Source organism: Bidens hawaiensis, unplaced genomic scaffold (genome assembly GCF_021521415.1).
Source record: "Bidens hawaiensis isolate Kalapana, Puna unplaced genomic scaffold, B.hawaiensis_p1.1 tig00012838_1, whole genome shotgun sequence".
NCBI lineage: Eukaryota > Viridiplantae > Streptophyta > Magnoliopsida > Asterales > Asteraceae > Bidens > Bidens hawaiensis.
The window spans coordinates 351,957-369,490 of record NW_027492071.1 but is presented as its reverse complement, the minus strand read 5'-3'; the positions used below and the strand labels follow the sequence as shown (position 1 = coordinate 369,490).

At 35.4% G+C, this 17,534-nt stretch overlaps 3 protein-coding genes across 5 annotated transcripts; 1 reads left to right on the top strand and 2 right to left on the bottom strand.

The window, feature by feature from the left end:
- Positions 1–861: 861 nt before the first annotated feature.
- LOC143542399 (actin-like) lies at positions 862–3,227 on the top strand. Its single transcript, XM_077034991.1, has 4 exons — positions 862–932; positions 1,451–1,844; positions 2,470–3,083; positions 3,162–3,227. The coding sequence occupies exons 1-4, from the start codon at positions 876–878 to the stop codon at positions 3,225–3,227; spliced, it is 1,131 nt and encodes a 376-aa protein (XP_076891106.1). The 5' UTR covers positions 862–875.
- Positions 3,228–8,562: 5,335 nt separating this feature from the next.
- Positions 8,563–11,518, bottom strand: LOC143542398 (putative aquaporin SIP2-1). 3 transcript variants are annotated; one of them, XR_013136895.1, is made up of 4 exons: positions 11,213–11,518; positions 9,841–10,101; positions 8,692–8,924; positions 8,563–8,659 (listed from the first exon to the last, which is right to left on the bottom strand). XR_013136895.1 is itself a non-coding variant. In XM_077034990.1 (3 exons), the coding sequence occupies exons 1-3, from the start codon at positions 11,498–11,500 to the stop codon at positions 8,769–8,771; spliced, it is 705 nt and encodes a 234-aa protein (XP_076891105.1). In that variant the 5' UTR covers positions 11,501–11,518; the 3' UTR covers positions 8,671–8,768. The 3 variants fall into 3 exon arrangements, 1 of the variants encoding a protein (XP_076891105.1); XR_013136896.1 differs by having other exon boundaries at positions 8,564–8,662; positions 8,697–8,924; XM_077034990.1 differs by lacking the exon at positions 8,563–8,659 and having other exon boundaries at positions 8,671–8,924.
- Positions 11,519–14,001: 2,483 nt separating this feature from the next.
- On the bottom strand, positions 14,002–14,843 carry LOC143542418 (UPF0161 protein At3g09310-like). Its single transcript, XM_077035008.1, has 5 exons — positions 14,811–14,843; positions 14,699–14,756; positions 14,497–14,556; positions 14,256–14,396; positions 14,002–14,061 (listed from the first exon to the last, which is right to left on the bottom strand). Exons 1-5 carry the CDS (start codon positions 14,841–14,843, stop codon positions 14,003–14,005), a joined length of 351 nt encoding a protein of 116 aa, XP_076891123.1. The 3' UTR covers position 14,002.
- Positions 14,844–17,534: the final 2,691 nt, after the last annotated feature.

Genomic DNA, 17,534 nt, shown 5'->3' with positions numbered 1-17,534 from the left:
ATTTCACGTTCCCTTCCATTTCCCCATTGCCAAACGCAAATCTCACTCATTCTTTTCTACACAATCAACTTTTGCGATTAGTTCTTCATAGGTAATGTGTTTCTTTTAGTTATATGATTTATGATCTCAAAGCATTTGTTTATGATATAATACGTTGGATGATGTTTTGTGGAATGGATCGGTTGATTTTTCGTCGTTTGAAATCACACCGGAGATCCAAAATATATGTTATATTTACGATCACGATTTCACAAATATGTTTCTGCTGATATAAAATAGATACATACACACGTATTGATAAACATATAGATGTTTATAGAGACCGATATATAATATGTTAACGGAAACATGATGCATTTAAACATTAGTAGTACATATGCATGTATTTGTATAGAGGCGCACGGCTGTTTCACGTCCATCGTGCCACGCATTTGTGGGACGACTGCAAAAGGTTTGCATTGGGGCTGCACTTCAGAAATTAACCGCACGTGATCATGAAGGGCGCTCAACATGCGGTTTATGGTGGGCCCCTCCAATAAAAAGCATTTTTTTGTGTGGGTATAGTGGGAAGAATGGGTGTGGTAGCTAGCGTTGGAGGTAAAAACGAGTATGTGGGGTGAAATCTGATGAGATGTGACGGCTGACTAGACATGTTTGTGGAAAGAACGGGTGTTAGCGTTAAGGATGGTCTAATTAGCCTTTATTCAACATTGTTGGTATTCCAATAAATTTTTAACATTTTAGGCAACGTTTTTGTTTTTGTGTTTTCATTTAAACAGGACAGAGCATCATTCCTTGGATAGAAATTCACATTTTAATTTGTTCTTAATCACTTTCACATGATCTTTCTGTTTTTCTACAGGCATTGAGCTCAGATGGCAGACGAAGACATTCAGCCACTTGTTTGCGACAATGGAACTGGGATGGTCAAGGTATCACCATCCATTCGAATGTGGTTTTGTAGCTAAATGTTAGTTTCATTTCATCTTTGAGGGTCAAATGGCTTCATGTTGTACCACTTTCAAGACCCTAGCCAATTCATATTTCATAGTCCCATTGTTAATAAAACCGAGCAAATGGGTTGATAACAATGCAGGGGAATGCTCATTACAAAACCAAATTTAAGTAGAGAACTACATAAATACTTAACAGTTCGCTTTAAATGTGTAACATAAGATGGTTATGTAACTGCTTGCTTAACTCACTCACTTTCTAACTCTCATTAATATGAGTTATGTATTTAATTAATGCACCCTTAACAATGCAAGGCTACTTTATTTGTAGTAGGGGTGTAAACGAGCCTGTGCTCGACTAGCCGATCTCTAGTGACTCACAAGTGGCTTGTCTCGTACTCTCGTTTATGCCCCTCTAAACAATGCTTAAGTTAGTAGTAGTGAATGGTTATTGGAGTAAGATCACATTGGCTAAGTATGTTGTTATTTCTATTAAGGCTGGATTTGCGGGAGACGATGCACCACGAGCAGTTTTCCCAAGCATTGTGGGCCGTCCACGTCACACTGGAGTGATGGTTGGCATGGGCCAAAAAGATGCATATGTCGGTGACGAGGCTCAGTCAAAGCGTGGTATTTTGACACTGAAATACCCTATAGAACACGGTATTGTGAACAACTGGGACGACATGGAAAAGATTTGGCATCACACATTCTACAATGAACTTCGTGTGGCCCCTGAGGAACATCCTGTTCTCCTTACTGAGGCGCCGCTTAACCCAAAAGCCAACCGTGAGAAGATGACTCAGATCATGTTTGAAACGTTTAACGCTCCCGCTATGTATGTCGCAATACAAGCCGTCCTCTCACTATATGCCAGTGGTCGTACTACTGGTAAGTTATTTACATTGGTCCCTAAGTTTGAAGAATTACACCTTTAGGCGAATAAGTCGCACAGAAACACGTTTGGTTCCTAAAATGATTAGAGCTTAAGTTTTTCGATTAATTTTTTAAAATGACTAAAATACCCGGTTTAGCTTAATGTTTTTAACTGTCTTAGGCCAACCAACATTGTCTGTCTTGACCAGTACCTTTTGCTTTTCCTTTTTTTTTTGTATGTGAAAAATTCAAATAGAAATATCTCTGTGTAAAGTAGGTTTCGTCCTTGTGGATTGACCAAATTATCACATTTGTTACTTTTTCTATTTTTGCTTGATAGATCTCATAGTGGTTTCTAGTTTTCGCAATTTCAGTCCAGCTAACTAACTCTGTTAATTTTTTTTATTATATGTAAGGCCGTTTTAGTCATTATGTGACAAAAAACCGTAAACTAATTCACTAAAGTCTTCTTTAATCCAAGGGTATTTTGGATGTTTAATAAAAATAGTTAATAGAATGTTTAGATAGCATCATTCAGTAGGCTGGACTTTAACTAATACGAAAATGAAACCGTTAGACTAAAAAAAGTCAAATTTAAACTAACAGACTAAAATCGTACTTAACTCTTTATTATTTGCAGGTATCGTTCTCGATTCTGGTGACGGTGTAAGCCACACGGTCCCCATATACGAAGGATACGCGCTCCCACACGCAATATTACGTCTGGACCTCGCTGGGCGTGACCTGACCGACGCGCTAATGAAAATCCTAACGGAGAGGGGTTACTCGTTCACCACCTCAGCTGAACGAGAAATCGTGAGAGACATGAAAGAAAAACTCGCATACATTGCACTCGACTTCGAACAAGAGCTAGAAACATCCAAAACAAGCTCCTCAGTTGAAAAGAGCTTTGAGCTGCCAGACGGGCAGGTGATCACCATCGGGGCAGAGCGGTTCAGGTGCCCGGAAGTTTTGTTCCAGCCATCCATGATTGGAATGGAAGCTGCTGGGATTCATGAGACAACATATAATAGTATTATGAAGTGCGATGTGGATATTAGGAAGGATTTGTATGGGAACATTGTGTTGAGTGGTGGAACTACAATGTTTCCTGGCATTGGGGATCGAATGAGTAAGGAGGTTACGGCTTTAGCCCCGAGTAGTATGAAGATTAAAGTGGTTGCTCCACCTGAAAGGAAGTATAGTGTTTGGATCGGAGGATCTATTTTGGCATCTCTTAGCACCTTCCAGCAGGTTTGTTTTTTTCACATAAATATACTTTTGCTTCTGTTGGCCTTTATGACTAATAATGTTGTTGATTTTGCTGTGCAGATGTGGATTGCAAAGGCTGAATATGATGAGTCTGGTCCATCCATTGTGCACAGGAAATGCTTCTAACCACGAGGATTAGCAAAAATAAAAAATAAATGGTGGTATACATTTCCACAATCATTTTTACATTTTCCAGTTATTCAGTAGCTGAATAGTTATCCAATTTGGATTTGGATTTTTGTTTTTGTTTTCAACATTGTCTTTCAAACTATAAAGAAATTGCTTTTGTTAACTCATCTATGATTAAGACAGAGAAAAATGTGTTGAAAATATGAATGAAGAATGATTCAAGAACGATCAAAGAGCTACAACATAAACATGTTGTGGATCAAAGATTTTTTTTTTTTTTTTTTTTTTTTTTTTTTTTTTTTTTTAGATGTGTCAAAAATTGGGTTCCAATATGTAGAAACATAGATTTTTATCAAAACTAATGAACATAGATTTTATAAACTTGAAATATGTTTATCAAAACTAATCTATAAAAAAGATTTAATTAGGAATTCAATAATCTTGAAAGAATATTCTCTCTTAGGACATCTCTTCCATCTTAATCAACATAGAACTCAACCTTAACATAAATGGTTAACCTTAACATAAATGGTTAAGTAAAAAAAAAATGATATGCATAGTGATTTGCAAGAATAGACCATATAGTACACAATCCATTTTTGTGAAAACTTGAAAAGTTTAACATAATGTCAAATGCTATGGATTGGGACATATTGAAGGGTTGAAAAACAACTCCATATGTGGCTGGTAAAGGTTACAAAGACATCTCACAACGTTCGTATCACAAAACACGAGAAAATGTGATAGGTCGTCCATGGTCGATGGGATCGACCACGCCATGGACCAAAAAGTGTTTGGTTTTATCCTATGTTTATGTTTGGACTATAAATAAAAGTCTTGTGTAACATTTATCCTTATCCCTTTTGCTCTATTAAAACATACTTACCATCAAAGATCTCTCTTGATTCTAACATCATTCAAGCATCAATTTGAAGAATAGATCAAGATCAACAAGAGCAAAAAGAAGAGAAAGTGCTACAACATTAATCATTCATTCTTGTATTATTGAGAGGACATCACTAGAGGTTGTTCTAGTGATTTGTTGAAAGAGTATTCATCATCTTGTAGACGATATGAGAGGGGAACACTATCTTGACATAGTGTTACTATTGTATTTGGGTTAGGAACACTATCTTGATATAGTGTTTGAGAGAATTCACCATCTTGACACAGTGAACATTTGAAAAAATGTAAGGACATACTATCTTGATATCGTTTGTTGGAAGGAGACTATCTTTAGTGGGAGCTCTCTTCCATTTTATTCTAAAAAGATAAGAAAACTTATGCTTAAACGAGCAGTTCTGCAATGGTTGGGATTTATTTGCAATACCCTTTTCTTTCCAAAAACTTATGCTTCAGGTTTGTGGATATAGGGCTTTAAATAGTCGCGAGATCTGTTCAATCAATGAGTTCTTAATTTCAATCAATTTTGTTTTCGTTTCTTGTAATCATTTCGCATTCTCAATAATAAGTGAAACCATTCGATTAATTGTTCCTGATTCCTTCCTTCTTTGGTGTTACGCGTAACAAGAATTTTGGCACATTTAAAGAAAGTGATATATCAATAAGAATATAGGAAGGTACCACTTACTTTGACCAATACCTTACACACAATGTATCATTGGAACAATGAAGCTAATCAATTTGAAGTAGCAACTATACCAAAATAGTGTAGCATCATACACTTATTCTGATATGCCTACATTTTAACAGATAATAATTATATTTTATATACTTAAAGAGCAAATTATATAGGAAATGTTACATACTTTGAACCAGGTTTCGGCTATGATTCGCACTTTCAAAGTTAACATTTATGGTTCATACTTTCAAGATGACAGATTCAACTCCTAATGCACCTTAATTATTGACATGGCATATTAATCTTATGAACCCTGTGCCATGTCTTCCTCATCACCATCACTTGCATCAAAATAATATTTACCGCTGCTTGTCTTTTCATAACCTGCATATTAAATCTAATCAATTTAGTGCCCTACAAAGAGCTGGTTACTTAAGTTATCAATATCCATAATTAGTATACCTCTATTCCCATCACTTATGTTCACCTCTTTGTCATCTGCTTGATGATTGTCATTGTTTTCCAAAAACTGGCTTCTTTGAATGTAATACTTCCTTGTATCCCAACTATCATGCACAACAGTTGACGGGCCCGCACGAGGAACATCTGACTGATAAGTGGGCCCCACTCGGTGTCTACTAGGGTCAAAAGAGTGTCTTCTTGGAGAATCTGTTTGAAAAGTTGACCCTGCATCAAAACGCTCATGGCGACGAGGAGCATGCGATTGTAAAGTGGGCCCCACTCGGTGCCTACTAGGGTCAAAAGAGTGTCTTCTTGGAGAGTCTGCTTGAAAAGTGGGCCCCACATCAAAACGCTCATGGCGACGAGGAACATTTGATTGAAAAGCGGGCCCCACTCGGTGCCTACTAGTATCAGAAGAGTGTCTTCTTGGAGAAACTGCTTGAAAAGTGGGCCCCGCATCAAAACGCTCATGGTGACGAGGAACACTTGATTGAAAAGCGGGTCCCACTCGGTGCCTACTAGGGTCAAAAGAGTGTCTTCTTGGAGGGTCTGTTTGAAAAGTGGGCCCCACATCAAAACGCTCATGGCGACGAGGAACATTTGATTGAAGAGTGGGCCCCACTCGGTGTCTACTACGGTCAGAAGAGTGTCTCCTTGGAGAAATTGTTTGAAAAGTGGGCCCTGTATCAAAACGCTCATGGCGAGGACGAACATCTGATTGAAAACTGAGCCCTAGTCGATGCCTACTAGGGTCAAAAGAGTGTCTTCTTGGAGAATCTGTTTGAAACGTAGGCCCCACACGATCTGGTTTGTGTCCACTTGGGTCATAAGAGTATCTTCTTGGAATCACAAACCCTATATTGTTTTCATTCTTTGTTTGAAGATGAGGGCTCATAATTACCATATTTTGTTCGGCCAAAATCCTCATGTTTTTTAATGTTCTTTGTCTAGCAATAAGATTTTCCAAAACCTGTTTTCTCTCCGATCCCGCGACATCCCTTTGTTCTTCTCCTGTCCATGTAACAACACTTTCCTTGTCATCATCCGTTTCATTAACATACTCGGTTGATTCATGCGACTGATCCGTGCTTACATTCGGAAAAGGAACATCCGATTCCGATAGGGGACCGAGCTCATCAAGTATTGCATATATATCAGCCACTGAACCACTTGGAGATAAACTCTTAACAATATTATCCTCATCACTAGTATTATAATTATTATTGTTATTGCCTCTTGATTGATAACTTCCAAATTTGTAACTATGATTGACATTCATGGGATTGACATGATACTTTTGCTCACCAATTTTATGTTCATTTGCAATATCACCATAATATAAGAGAGTTCCAAGGAGAAGAAGAGTAGATGCAATAACAGGACAATATTGAACCAAAAGCGAAAACAACAAAGGAAACGATCCGTATAACCAAATCGAAATGAAAACCGCGCACACGATCAATGGATGCGTACAGGTTGATCTACAAATGCTAACAAGATTTCTCACCCCCATATTAACAACAAACACCTTGTATGCATTTATGATCAAACCATTTCGAAATGTGTATCCGAGAAATATTAATAAGGATTATTAGAGAGCGTTTGTACCAAATGTGAATCACGAATTCTTTTAGAATCCATTGGCAGGCTTGGATCTCAAAGGACCAATATTCTATAAAATGGATTTTTAAACGTATCAAATTCAAATTCATTACAATGTGGAAATGGAAGCGATGTCATGTGGTGGCCGGAACCATTAGATAGAATTGGTTGTTTTCTCGTCGAGGGAATTATTATTTCAACTTTTGCTTGAGAAAACATATGATAACATTAATTCATGACAACTATCGAAGTAGTGCTTGATACAAAATTATTTTGGAGACAATCAAAATTATTAACTTATTTAAATATGTTTTTCATTTCAACAATGTACATTTAATGAAACGTGATAACATTTTTATATATAATTTACTATAAGGATTATGTTTCAGTTAACCAAAGTGCATATCAACGTGTTAGATAATGTTTTTTCTTTCTTAAGATAAGCTAGGTTTCCAAGTCCCATGTAAAAATGTGTATCGTAATTTAAGGCCATATGGCATGAGAAGTGCAAGTGGGACTCCTGTCCCGCCACATCAGCATCTTCAGGGCGTACAGCCGAACACAACCACACTCATGTGAGGATAATGAGCGGGGAGCTTTTCACCGTTGGAGTGTGTCGAGGATTGAGTCTAGCTGCTCCTTCATATTTAAATTAAAATAAAAATAATAAGTTAAAAATTTTAATCTACAAATACCATTCAATCTTCAATTATTTTCTGCCAGGGATGGTTTCCCCACAATACTTGACAACTCCGAGGGGATACACGGGCCTCCGAGTAAACCACCCTCCACCCTTATAGGAAGCTAGTCAAACTCGAAATAGCGGCTTACTTAAATAATTTGTGATAGTCAAACTCGTAATAGTTACTTCGTTAAACCATTTTTGGTAGTTTTTGTGTTAGTATTTTTCAAATGGATCAGTGATTTTCTAAATGTTTTAAAATCTTTTATTTTGTCTTTTGTTGCTAAATATTTTCTAAAACGATATACAAATCCCAACATGTAAAATATGCAAATAGCTATTGTTAAAACTAATACTTATACTTTTCCGTTTCATATCATAAAAAACAATTGCTTTATAATTTGTACTACCTTCATCATCTTCATATATATACAACAATTGTGTAGATTTCCTTGTGTAATAAGTTTTTCAGTATTACTGTCCTACTGTTCTTCATTTTGTAAACATTCGACTTTGATTATAGTGCATATCTTTTTCTCGAATTGGTTGTTTCGATTTCTCAATCTGCACATCAGAATTCTGAAATAGTATATTATTTGATGAAATTGATTAGTATAGCCATATAAAAACTTATTATATTTAATAACAAACATCTTTATATCTTGTCGTTGTGCACATAAACCGCATAAGAAGTTGAAGGCTTATGTCAACTCCAAGCAAATAGCGGTTGGCTTAAGAAATTGAGGAGAATCCCACTTATCGTCGGCTTGGTTTTTGAGCTGTTGGTCGCATATCCAATGAACCGGATTGAATCAGAATCAGTTGAAATTGCAGAGTTGTATCCTCAACTTGTTTACTAGATGTTAATACTCTTTTAGAGACATCATCCAAGTCATGTTGGTTTGTATTTCAAAATGACTATAATACAGATACCTAATTACATATTCTGAAAATAAATAAATAAAAGAGAGTTGACTACTGAAGGAATAATTTACATGTACAATAATCCCGTCCTTGTGAACCAAATGGCTCACAAGTAGATTTAACAAGCCTTCATGTTCTTTTTTGGAGCCAATACTGAATTCAGTTTTTTACAAACTCCTAGCCAATACTGAATTTAATTTTTTACAAACTCCATTTTAGGAGAAACAATTAACTTTAATCACGAGTCAACTTCATCCAAAAAACTCGTTATATAAATTTCATTGTGTTAATTCGTCTTCTTCTCTTTCTCTTGTTTCGACGGGCGTTTAAGATACAAAAATATCCATGCTGCCAAAAGAGTCGCCTCCATAGGCGCAAGCCAGTAAACTAGTAAATGCTCCTTGGTTATATGATCACCACGCGCATATGCCCATCCCATTACCTGAAACCAATCATCATTGACCGTTATTCAAATGCCCAAATAAACCTTCCATGAAATATTTTTAGACGTGTAATAAAAATATTAAGAGTAAATTACGGTTTCATCATTTATGATGTATATACCTAATTACAAGTTTATTAATTACACTAAAAATCCTTAAACTAAGGGGTTTGTAATACTTTACGTCCTTTACCCTAACTGGCATTGGAATTTTCAGTTCAATGAGTATTAAATAACCAATATGCCCTTACCTAATATAATATGGATTTTAACATGGATTTAACTGAAAATTCTAGCGCTAGTTAGTGTAAAGAACTTAAAGTGTTACAAACCACCTAGTTTAAGGAAGTTAAGTGCAATTAGTAAAGATTAACCACTCAACGGTAAATAATTTAAATAATAGAGGTTTTAAATATTTTGAATAAATAGAAATAAAAAATATTTGAAATTAAATGGTAAATAATTTAAATAATAAAAGGTAAAAAAGTGTTTTAGCAAAGCAATCTGTTCAACTTGACCTGTGTACGATAAACATAGTTCTAACACAAACAGTTACCTTTCAAGCCCGTTTCGACCTGCCATTCAAACCGGCCCTTCCCGCTTTTCTAAGTAATATTTATAGTTTGTATGACAATTAATTTTAGACATTTGATATTTTTATAAAATGGCTTGTTTCAGCCCGAACTTATTTTAGTCATAACCCGTTTTCACCCAAACCGAAACGGTACAGTTGGTACTTTATCAAACAAACCGTTTCGACCCGAACCCATCTTAACCCAAAAACCAACCCTAATTAATAATGTTAGTCATTTGTTAAATTTTTTCAACGCATTAGCATATTTCTTCATGGAGGTATAAAATAAAAAAAAAATAATTCCGAAAATAAGGCTAGAGTAAACATGTCGGGAATACTTACAGAAGCGGGGTTCATACATCCACCAGTTAGATCTGATCCAAGTATATGAAGAGAAAGTTTTGAGACACTACTTATCCAAGTTTTCGTAATAAAACTTCCAGGAATTTTTGCAGAGAGTCCATGTGAAATCATCACAATTGTGAAAGTTAATAACCCTTCAGTCAATGCACCTTGATGGAGACTAACGGTCAGCTTGGGCCCACGGCCTATTCCCGGAAAGGTGTCTAAGATAAGCCGGACCCCCATTATTGATCCAAACACCTACAACTCACAAGCAAATAACAACATCAATCAGCTGAAATAAATTTGCAACGTTTTTTTAATTGTAGTGTTACATTTAGAGTCTGTCATAAGAAAGTTCTCACATTACAAAATATATTTGTTGTAAGCAAACAAACTGTTATGTTTTTAAAATGTCATATAAAAAAAACTGCACCAACATATAAAAGAAGTGTCGGTTGTCAAGTTAAAATCATCAACTTTGTGAAAGATAAGGAAAATAGCATCAAATGTGCAAAACTGAGAAAGTAAGTGACTTTCTTTTTGTCTCAATAATTAGACAGAAGGATTAAGATCCTACAGATCAGAAGAGCTTAATTAAGAATGGCAGAGTTTGGTTTTGATGAATTAGTGGAAGAAGCTTGGTTATAAAAGGGCATGCATCATGTAGTCCTGATCAAAATTATGTGCGCAGGAGGTTTATCTGTAAATACAACCCAAGGGATGAAGATTTTATTAAAGATCATAAATACATTTATATGTAAAATGAGAGATGTGTAACCTACTGTTGTAAATAAAGCTTAAATGGTTGTAAGTAAAAGCGCACCTCAAGTATCATAACGGGGTGTTTGGGACTTTTGCTTATTTTCACCAATTTATATACCTTATTAACTGTTTGAAAAGTTATAAGTTGTTTGGGATTGCTTGTGTTGTGAGAGAATAAGTTGATAAGTCAAAGTGTCGGGAGTTACTAACTTTTTGGAAAAGTTATAAGGTGGTAAAATAAAGAATCCCAAACACCTCCTAAGTTCTAAGGTCATTACTTGTTTTCTAAAACGCCTCGTTTTAATTTTTAACAAGGGTAGGACTTAGGAGTGGGGGTTTGGGTTTGGTAGGTTTTATTTTCTTTTTTTTAAAACAACTAATTTTAATCATGGCAGGATTGGGTACTTTTTTTTTTTTTCTAAAAACTAAATTTAACCGATTCTGTTTAGGCCAAACCTATTTTGACCCAACCGAATTGATAATTTTTTAAAACAGAAAACGTTTGACCCGAACTCATTTTGCTTAGAACCAGTTTTGACCGGATCAATGAAGCAAGTTTAAAGCCATGATGATTACATGTAAGTTAATAAAAAACAAAATTCCTTACCTGTAAGGGTATTCTTGCAGCAAGGGTGAAAAAGAAGTTGGTAAAACTGCCAGAGACGGCGGAGCCTAAGACAGTGAGTGGATTATATGCGCCGCCATTGGTGACCTTAGCAAGGTAAGCGAACAAGAACATGTTTACAATCGAAAGCGAGTACCTCAACACCTCACCTTCATGGGTGCCGTTAAACCCTAGGTATTTGTGCACAAACATCTTGATTAATACGCTCGACCATACCCACATGAAAGACATGATTACGTCGGATACTAGCAGTTTCACCCTTCCGGCCATTTTGTTAGAATCGATCTAAAAGAACAAGTTATTATTATTAATAGATCTAAAAAGCGTGTTATTATAAAGAGAGAGAGAGAAAGAAGCAGTTGAGTTGACGAGAATCTTTTGGTTCACTTTCGTCTGTGTTTCTGTTTCATTTCCACGGCAGACGTTTGTTTGTTTGAAACAGGACAAGGGTGAATCCGGGACTCGTGGTTGGCCAATTAATGACCATTCCTGGATGGATCCTTTGCTCTGGATGTCACTTTCGTTTCATTTAAAGAAAGGAAAACGAGAGATGGAAAAAATTTACTGTGTTCCTGAGTTTCAATTAAGAGAAAAAAATATAAACGGGGTATTCCCGAATTTCATTAAAGGAAAAAAATGAAAGGAGGGGAGAGAAAATAAGAAGTAAAATAAGATAATTTGTATCTTTTCAAATTAAAAAGATTTAAAAGGAAAAAAAATATAAGAGAAACAAGAGATGCTAAAAGAAAGTACAAGAAAGAGAATCTTTTTTTCTTTCTCTTTCTTTTCATAAAATAAACTCGGTAACACACGGATGCAAGGTGTTAAATGCATTAAAAATACATATTTGTTAGTTTTTCTTTTTTGAACGGCTTTAATGCTACTGGTCGTCGGGATATACTGTCAATTCACTTTAACCTTTAGTAGGTTCTCACACAACTTTTGTATAAATACATTAAAAACAATTATTTTCTTTCCAAATCTACAATTATCTTTTGTCAATGCCTATATTTCCACACTATTACCACTTCTTATATTTATATTTAATACTCAAATTCTTTTAATAATTAATACATTTCTTTTATTTTTGCATTATTAAAAATAATTAGTTCTGATATGATTATTACTGTAAATATATTATCGTTGCAAACAATATGGTGGTTTGGAATTGAATTTTTTTTAATGTTTAAAATTTATTTATTACCGTCTGAAACTTTGGTGGGTTGAAACATTTTTTTTAATTGTGATTGTGCCCACCTTCCTGTCCACCACTCACACATAATTTGCATGCCACCCGAATGGACCAGCGACGGCGATGAAGCACAGTTGTGCTGACCTGCTCTTTCCCGAATACAAGTGTGTGAGCTTGGAAGCATCTAATCTGCCAATCAGAGCGGTCATGATTGACCTAAGCACGGTTAAGCCTTTTGTTAACCTTCTCCAAATTTTATCCAAGAGTTGTTATCATTGTAGACTTTTTGCAACCCGGATCGTTGGTGAGTTTTAGTGGTTGTGGAGACGGTTTCAAATTATTGATCATTGTTCAGATTTTGTGGTTTGTTGGTTGTGGTGAGATTTAGTGGTTGCAAATGAGTTTGGTCTGTTGAAGAGACCATTGTTCAGATCGACCATCCAAAAACTTGCAAAGACCATTGTTAAAATCATCGATTTCTTGAGCATCATTGACCATCTCTTGATATTTAGAATGTGATTGAATGATTATGGTTTAGTACCCTTATATTTTTCCAAATATTTTGAAAGAGTGATGGACGCAATCACGCAAAGGTAGAACCAAGACCAAACAGATCACAGCCTTGGTGGTGGGGATGGACGCAAGCAACAAACAACCGAGCAAGGTTCATTTCTTGGTGCTTTTCACGAACGGCCTAGCAACCTTAAATGTTGAAACGTTGTAGATTCCCTCCAGCTGAAACTCAATCAACAAATTCTGATGTGAACTTATAAACTTAATTATGATTGTGGCATTGACTTCTCTTCCTCACAAGTCACAACTGGGTTCCTCGTGAGCGTACTTATTCGGATCCAAGATCAGTTCTTGGATCTGCTTCCGTTGCAGAATTATTTAAAACAAATGTACGCAACCCAAGTACCCAACAAAAACATGTCCCACAATGTTGTGATGTTGTTAAGTTTAGACCACTTAAACTAAATATCTTTCAAAACTTACACTTTTGGTCTGTTTTTAAGTATTTCCTACATATTGGTCTTTTGTATACATGGTCTCTCTTTTTTTTTCTACATATTTGGGGGAATACACAAAGAAAAAAAAACTTAGTGCAAACATATTTCAGAAGAATATTCATTTTACACTTAAAAGTATAAATTCTGGGTGTAAACACTCGATAAGATCCTCTTACGATAAACATTACTCCATGCTAAAGTAAGTCACTTATTATAGTTACTCTATGGGTATCGTTTATACTTGTTCGGGTTAAACTAGTACTAACCAACCATGTATAAGCATAATAAGTTGAGTCAAACTTAAAAACATACATTAAAACAAAAAATGTACATAGAAAATTTTTGATGATTAATTATAAACGATCATATATCTTAATGTAAACAAAACTCCACCCTCGGGTTGAGCAAGTACTAATTGCTTGCATTATACAATAAGCACATTCTAATAGATAGTAGAAATTTATTTACAAATAAAACGAAAACAAGCGAGTAGATATCAGAATAAAACAAAATAAAAAATAAAAATCTTAGAAACAAGTACCTTTTTATTTTTTACTTAGACAATGTGCTTTACTGTTCTGGTGGACTTGGTTCATCAAACCATCTTGGGGGATCAAATCCTGATCCACCTAGAAACAAGAAACACAAAAGATTGCATTAAAGTATTGTACTTCAAGAAAACCATTCGAAGCAACCTATAAGTGACGATGGACCAATAACTTGAATGGTTTGCTTTTATTAATAAAATGGGTTAATGCAACAAAGATTTTTACGAGTTTTTTTTGTCACAAACATGGATACATATGAAAAATCAATTGATTACCTAAAGGATTGCAGCGACAAATCCGCCACGCAGTCAAGATGGAGCCTTTGACCACGCCATACTTCTTGTAAGCAATCATGGAGTACTCACTACATATAGGAACGTATCGACAGCTTTTTGGCAATAACGGCGAGATTTCATCTGTTTAGATAAATAAGAGAGACTTCCCAATGACGCATTTAAGTGGCATATTCAAAAACTAATATAAATGATTGAGTTTAAGGCAAAGCATAAAACTCACTCTTATAAAACCTCAGCATAGACAATGCCACTTTCACTCCTAAATCTTCACTGTCATCTCCTAAAAAATACAACATTATTACATTTTAAAAATACTGCGATTACATGAAAAGCATACGAACCGGGTCATAAAAAGTTACTTGGCATCATCTCTTTAGATTACTAATTAATACTTTAAAATGTTGAAGTGAGACGGTCCATACCTTGTGAAGTGGAACCTTTTTCCAAGTCGGTATCAGGCAAGCAGCGGCTAAGCGATGTCTTCACAATGAAAAGTATATAAGTTAAAATATGATATATGATTGTGCTGCTCACTCGACCGTTGTGATTACGGTCCAAAAATACCATATAGAAATTGAACAGAGAAAGAAAAGAAAGATTAAGGTACCGAGCGTCGCAATTCCTGAACAATTGAGAATTTGAATTTGCGGGAATTAGGGTTTATGATGAAGGATTTGGGGGGAGGGTGAAGGGACCAAACAAGAGCCATTTAGACTCACGCTCCCCGGATAGCTCCTTAATTTAACTTATTTATGGTTATGGCATCGGCTTCAGCCTTGAATATAAACCGAACTAGCAAGGTGCTAGTCGAATGGTGGACTAGAGACTAGCGATTAATTTGATTAAAATTTTTATATGTAATTTTTAAAAGTTATTTATAAAAGTGCACATAAATACTTCAAAGTTCACCTTAGGGGTGTTTGGGATTGCTTATTTTCACCATCTTATAACCTATAAACTTTTGGAAAAGTAATAAGGTGTTTGGGATTGCTTATATTATGAGAGAAAAAGTTCTATAAGTTACACTTTTGTAACTTATTAACTTAATGAAAAGTTATAAGGAGGTAAAATAAGAAATCCCAAACACCCCCTAGTATAATTCAAGCATAAACATAAACATAATAAATCAATGAGAAACAATCAATAATGGGGGGTGTTAATTGATTAAAACCAAGATCCAATTGCCTTTTAAAAATAAAACAAAATTTTAAAATGTCTTATTTGGGCCGACCGATTAATTGGACTTGTTATCTAAAAAGTCATCGTCCCAGAGCGATTAATCCCCAATTAATTCCCTCATATGCCCGATTTTTACAACATAAACCTATGTCCAATTTTTAAAGAGTAATTGACTTAACCGAATTGAAATCATCAAAGCCAATAATTCATTATGTTGTATTGAAAAATCGATCTTTTGAAAAACATAAAGCTAAACCATAGGTTTTTATTGGATTTAATGTATTCAGTTAAGTTAAGTCACTTATTCTGTGACATGGTTTTCATCGTTGATTGGTTTTGCAATAAATTAAACTTTTGGTATCAAAATTGGTATGGACCATAGTTTTTAATAGTGCTAGGCGCACTCAAGGCGCATAAGTCTCACCTAGGGCCTAGACGCAAAGCGTAAAAAAAGCGAGGGGCTAAGGAAAAAAGGAGAACTTAAATGAAAAAAATTAAAAATATGTTATGTATTAGAAAAATAATACCATTATTCATATATAAAAAGCAAAAGCTATTATGTAATACGCAAAAAAAATTAAAATAAAACAATAAGTTAAAAAATTTAAGATACAGGGATTAGAAAACTAAAAAGATTCATAAAACCTTCAAATATTATTTTAATTTATCCATCGGTGGTCAGGTGACGGTAATAAAGGCGGTTCTAAATTCGCTTCCGACCCACTATTTTTCGTTATATAAAGCACCGGAGGGGGAGATCAAGAAGCTAGAGAGAATTCGGAGAGTATTCTTTTGGGGCGGCTCGGAAGAGCACACCAAAATTAATTGGGTGGCATAGGAGAAGGTTATTGCACCCATGAACAAAGGAGGTCTCGGCCTTGAGTCACTACGGAAGACGAATCTCGCTATGCTTGCAAGATGGAGGCGGGGATTTAAGAACGAAAAAGATGGACTTTGGAGGAACATTATTTGGGCTATTCATCATTCGGAGAGATCTTGGTCATTCATACCGGCTAAGGTGTCGATCCGGGGCCCTTGGAAGTGCATTGTTAAAATCGATCATGAAATTAAGGCTCTTGGTATTGAGTTGAGTAAGGTGATTAGGAAAGAGGTAAAGGATGGAGAAAATACTTTTTTTGGCTTGATTGTTGGTGGGGAGGGGGGATGTAGCGTTTTATGTACGGTTCCCTCTCTTGTTCGAGCTTGAAACACAAAGGGGGTGCAAAGTCTCTGAGAGGCTAGTGATGTATTGGGGGGTGGGGAGAGATTTGTGGGCAATGGTGTGACATTTGAGCCAAAACAAGGTACACCTCAGTACGTATTTACCGATTAAGCAAATAAACGCCTTTTGCGTAACAAACGAACGATTAACCGAACGGGTCGGGTTATGACCCAGAAATCTCGGGGGGGCATCTATAAGTGATATACGATCTATACAAGCTAAAATATTAGAAATATGGCCTTAGTTTGATAGCAAACAAGTTAAACGAAAACATGCTCGTTTAACTACCCGCTATAGATTTAAACGCGAAAGATAGTTACAAACCAAGCATTGTATCATCCGATAAGCCGAAAAAGACTTACCAAACACTTATTTGAAATGTTTTAAGCGATCCATGAAAATATTTCTAATTTTTACAAACATATAGTATGTTTTTATAATTTTAAACAAAACTAGCCGAAAAACACTCGTTTTCGCGCTGTTTAACGCACCCGATAAGTTTTTCGCGCCAAAAACCGAACCCGAACTAAATTTGGACTGGGCTTTTCGTATTTGGGCTTGAGAAATCAGAAAATTGGGCCAAAACAGCCCAAAATGGGCCCATAAGGAATTCCAATCGGCCTAGTAAACCCACCCCCATTTTTTTTTATAAAACTTGTTACCTAAGCTTTTTATTCATTTCACTTGATAAAAAACTAGAGTCCAAGCAGCTGTAAGTCACTTTTTCAGAAATCTACCAAAACCCTAAGGTAACAACTTAAATAAGTAGTTTTTAAACTTGTTTAACCTTGATTAATACTATAAAAACATGTCTTAATTGCTAAAAATCATTCCTAACCATGTAAAAATCCTAAAAA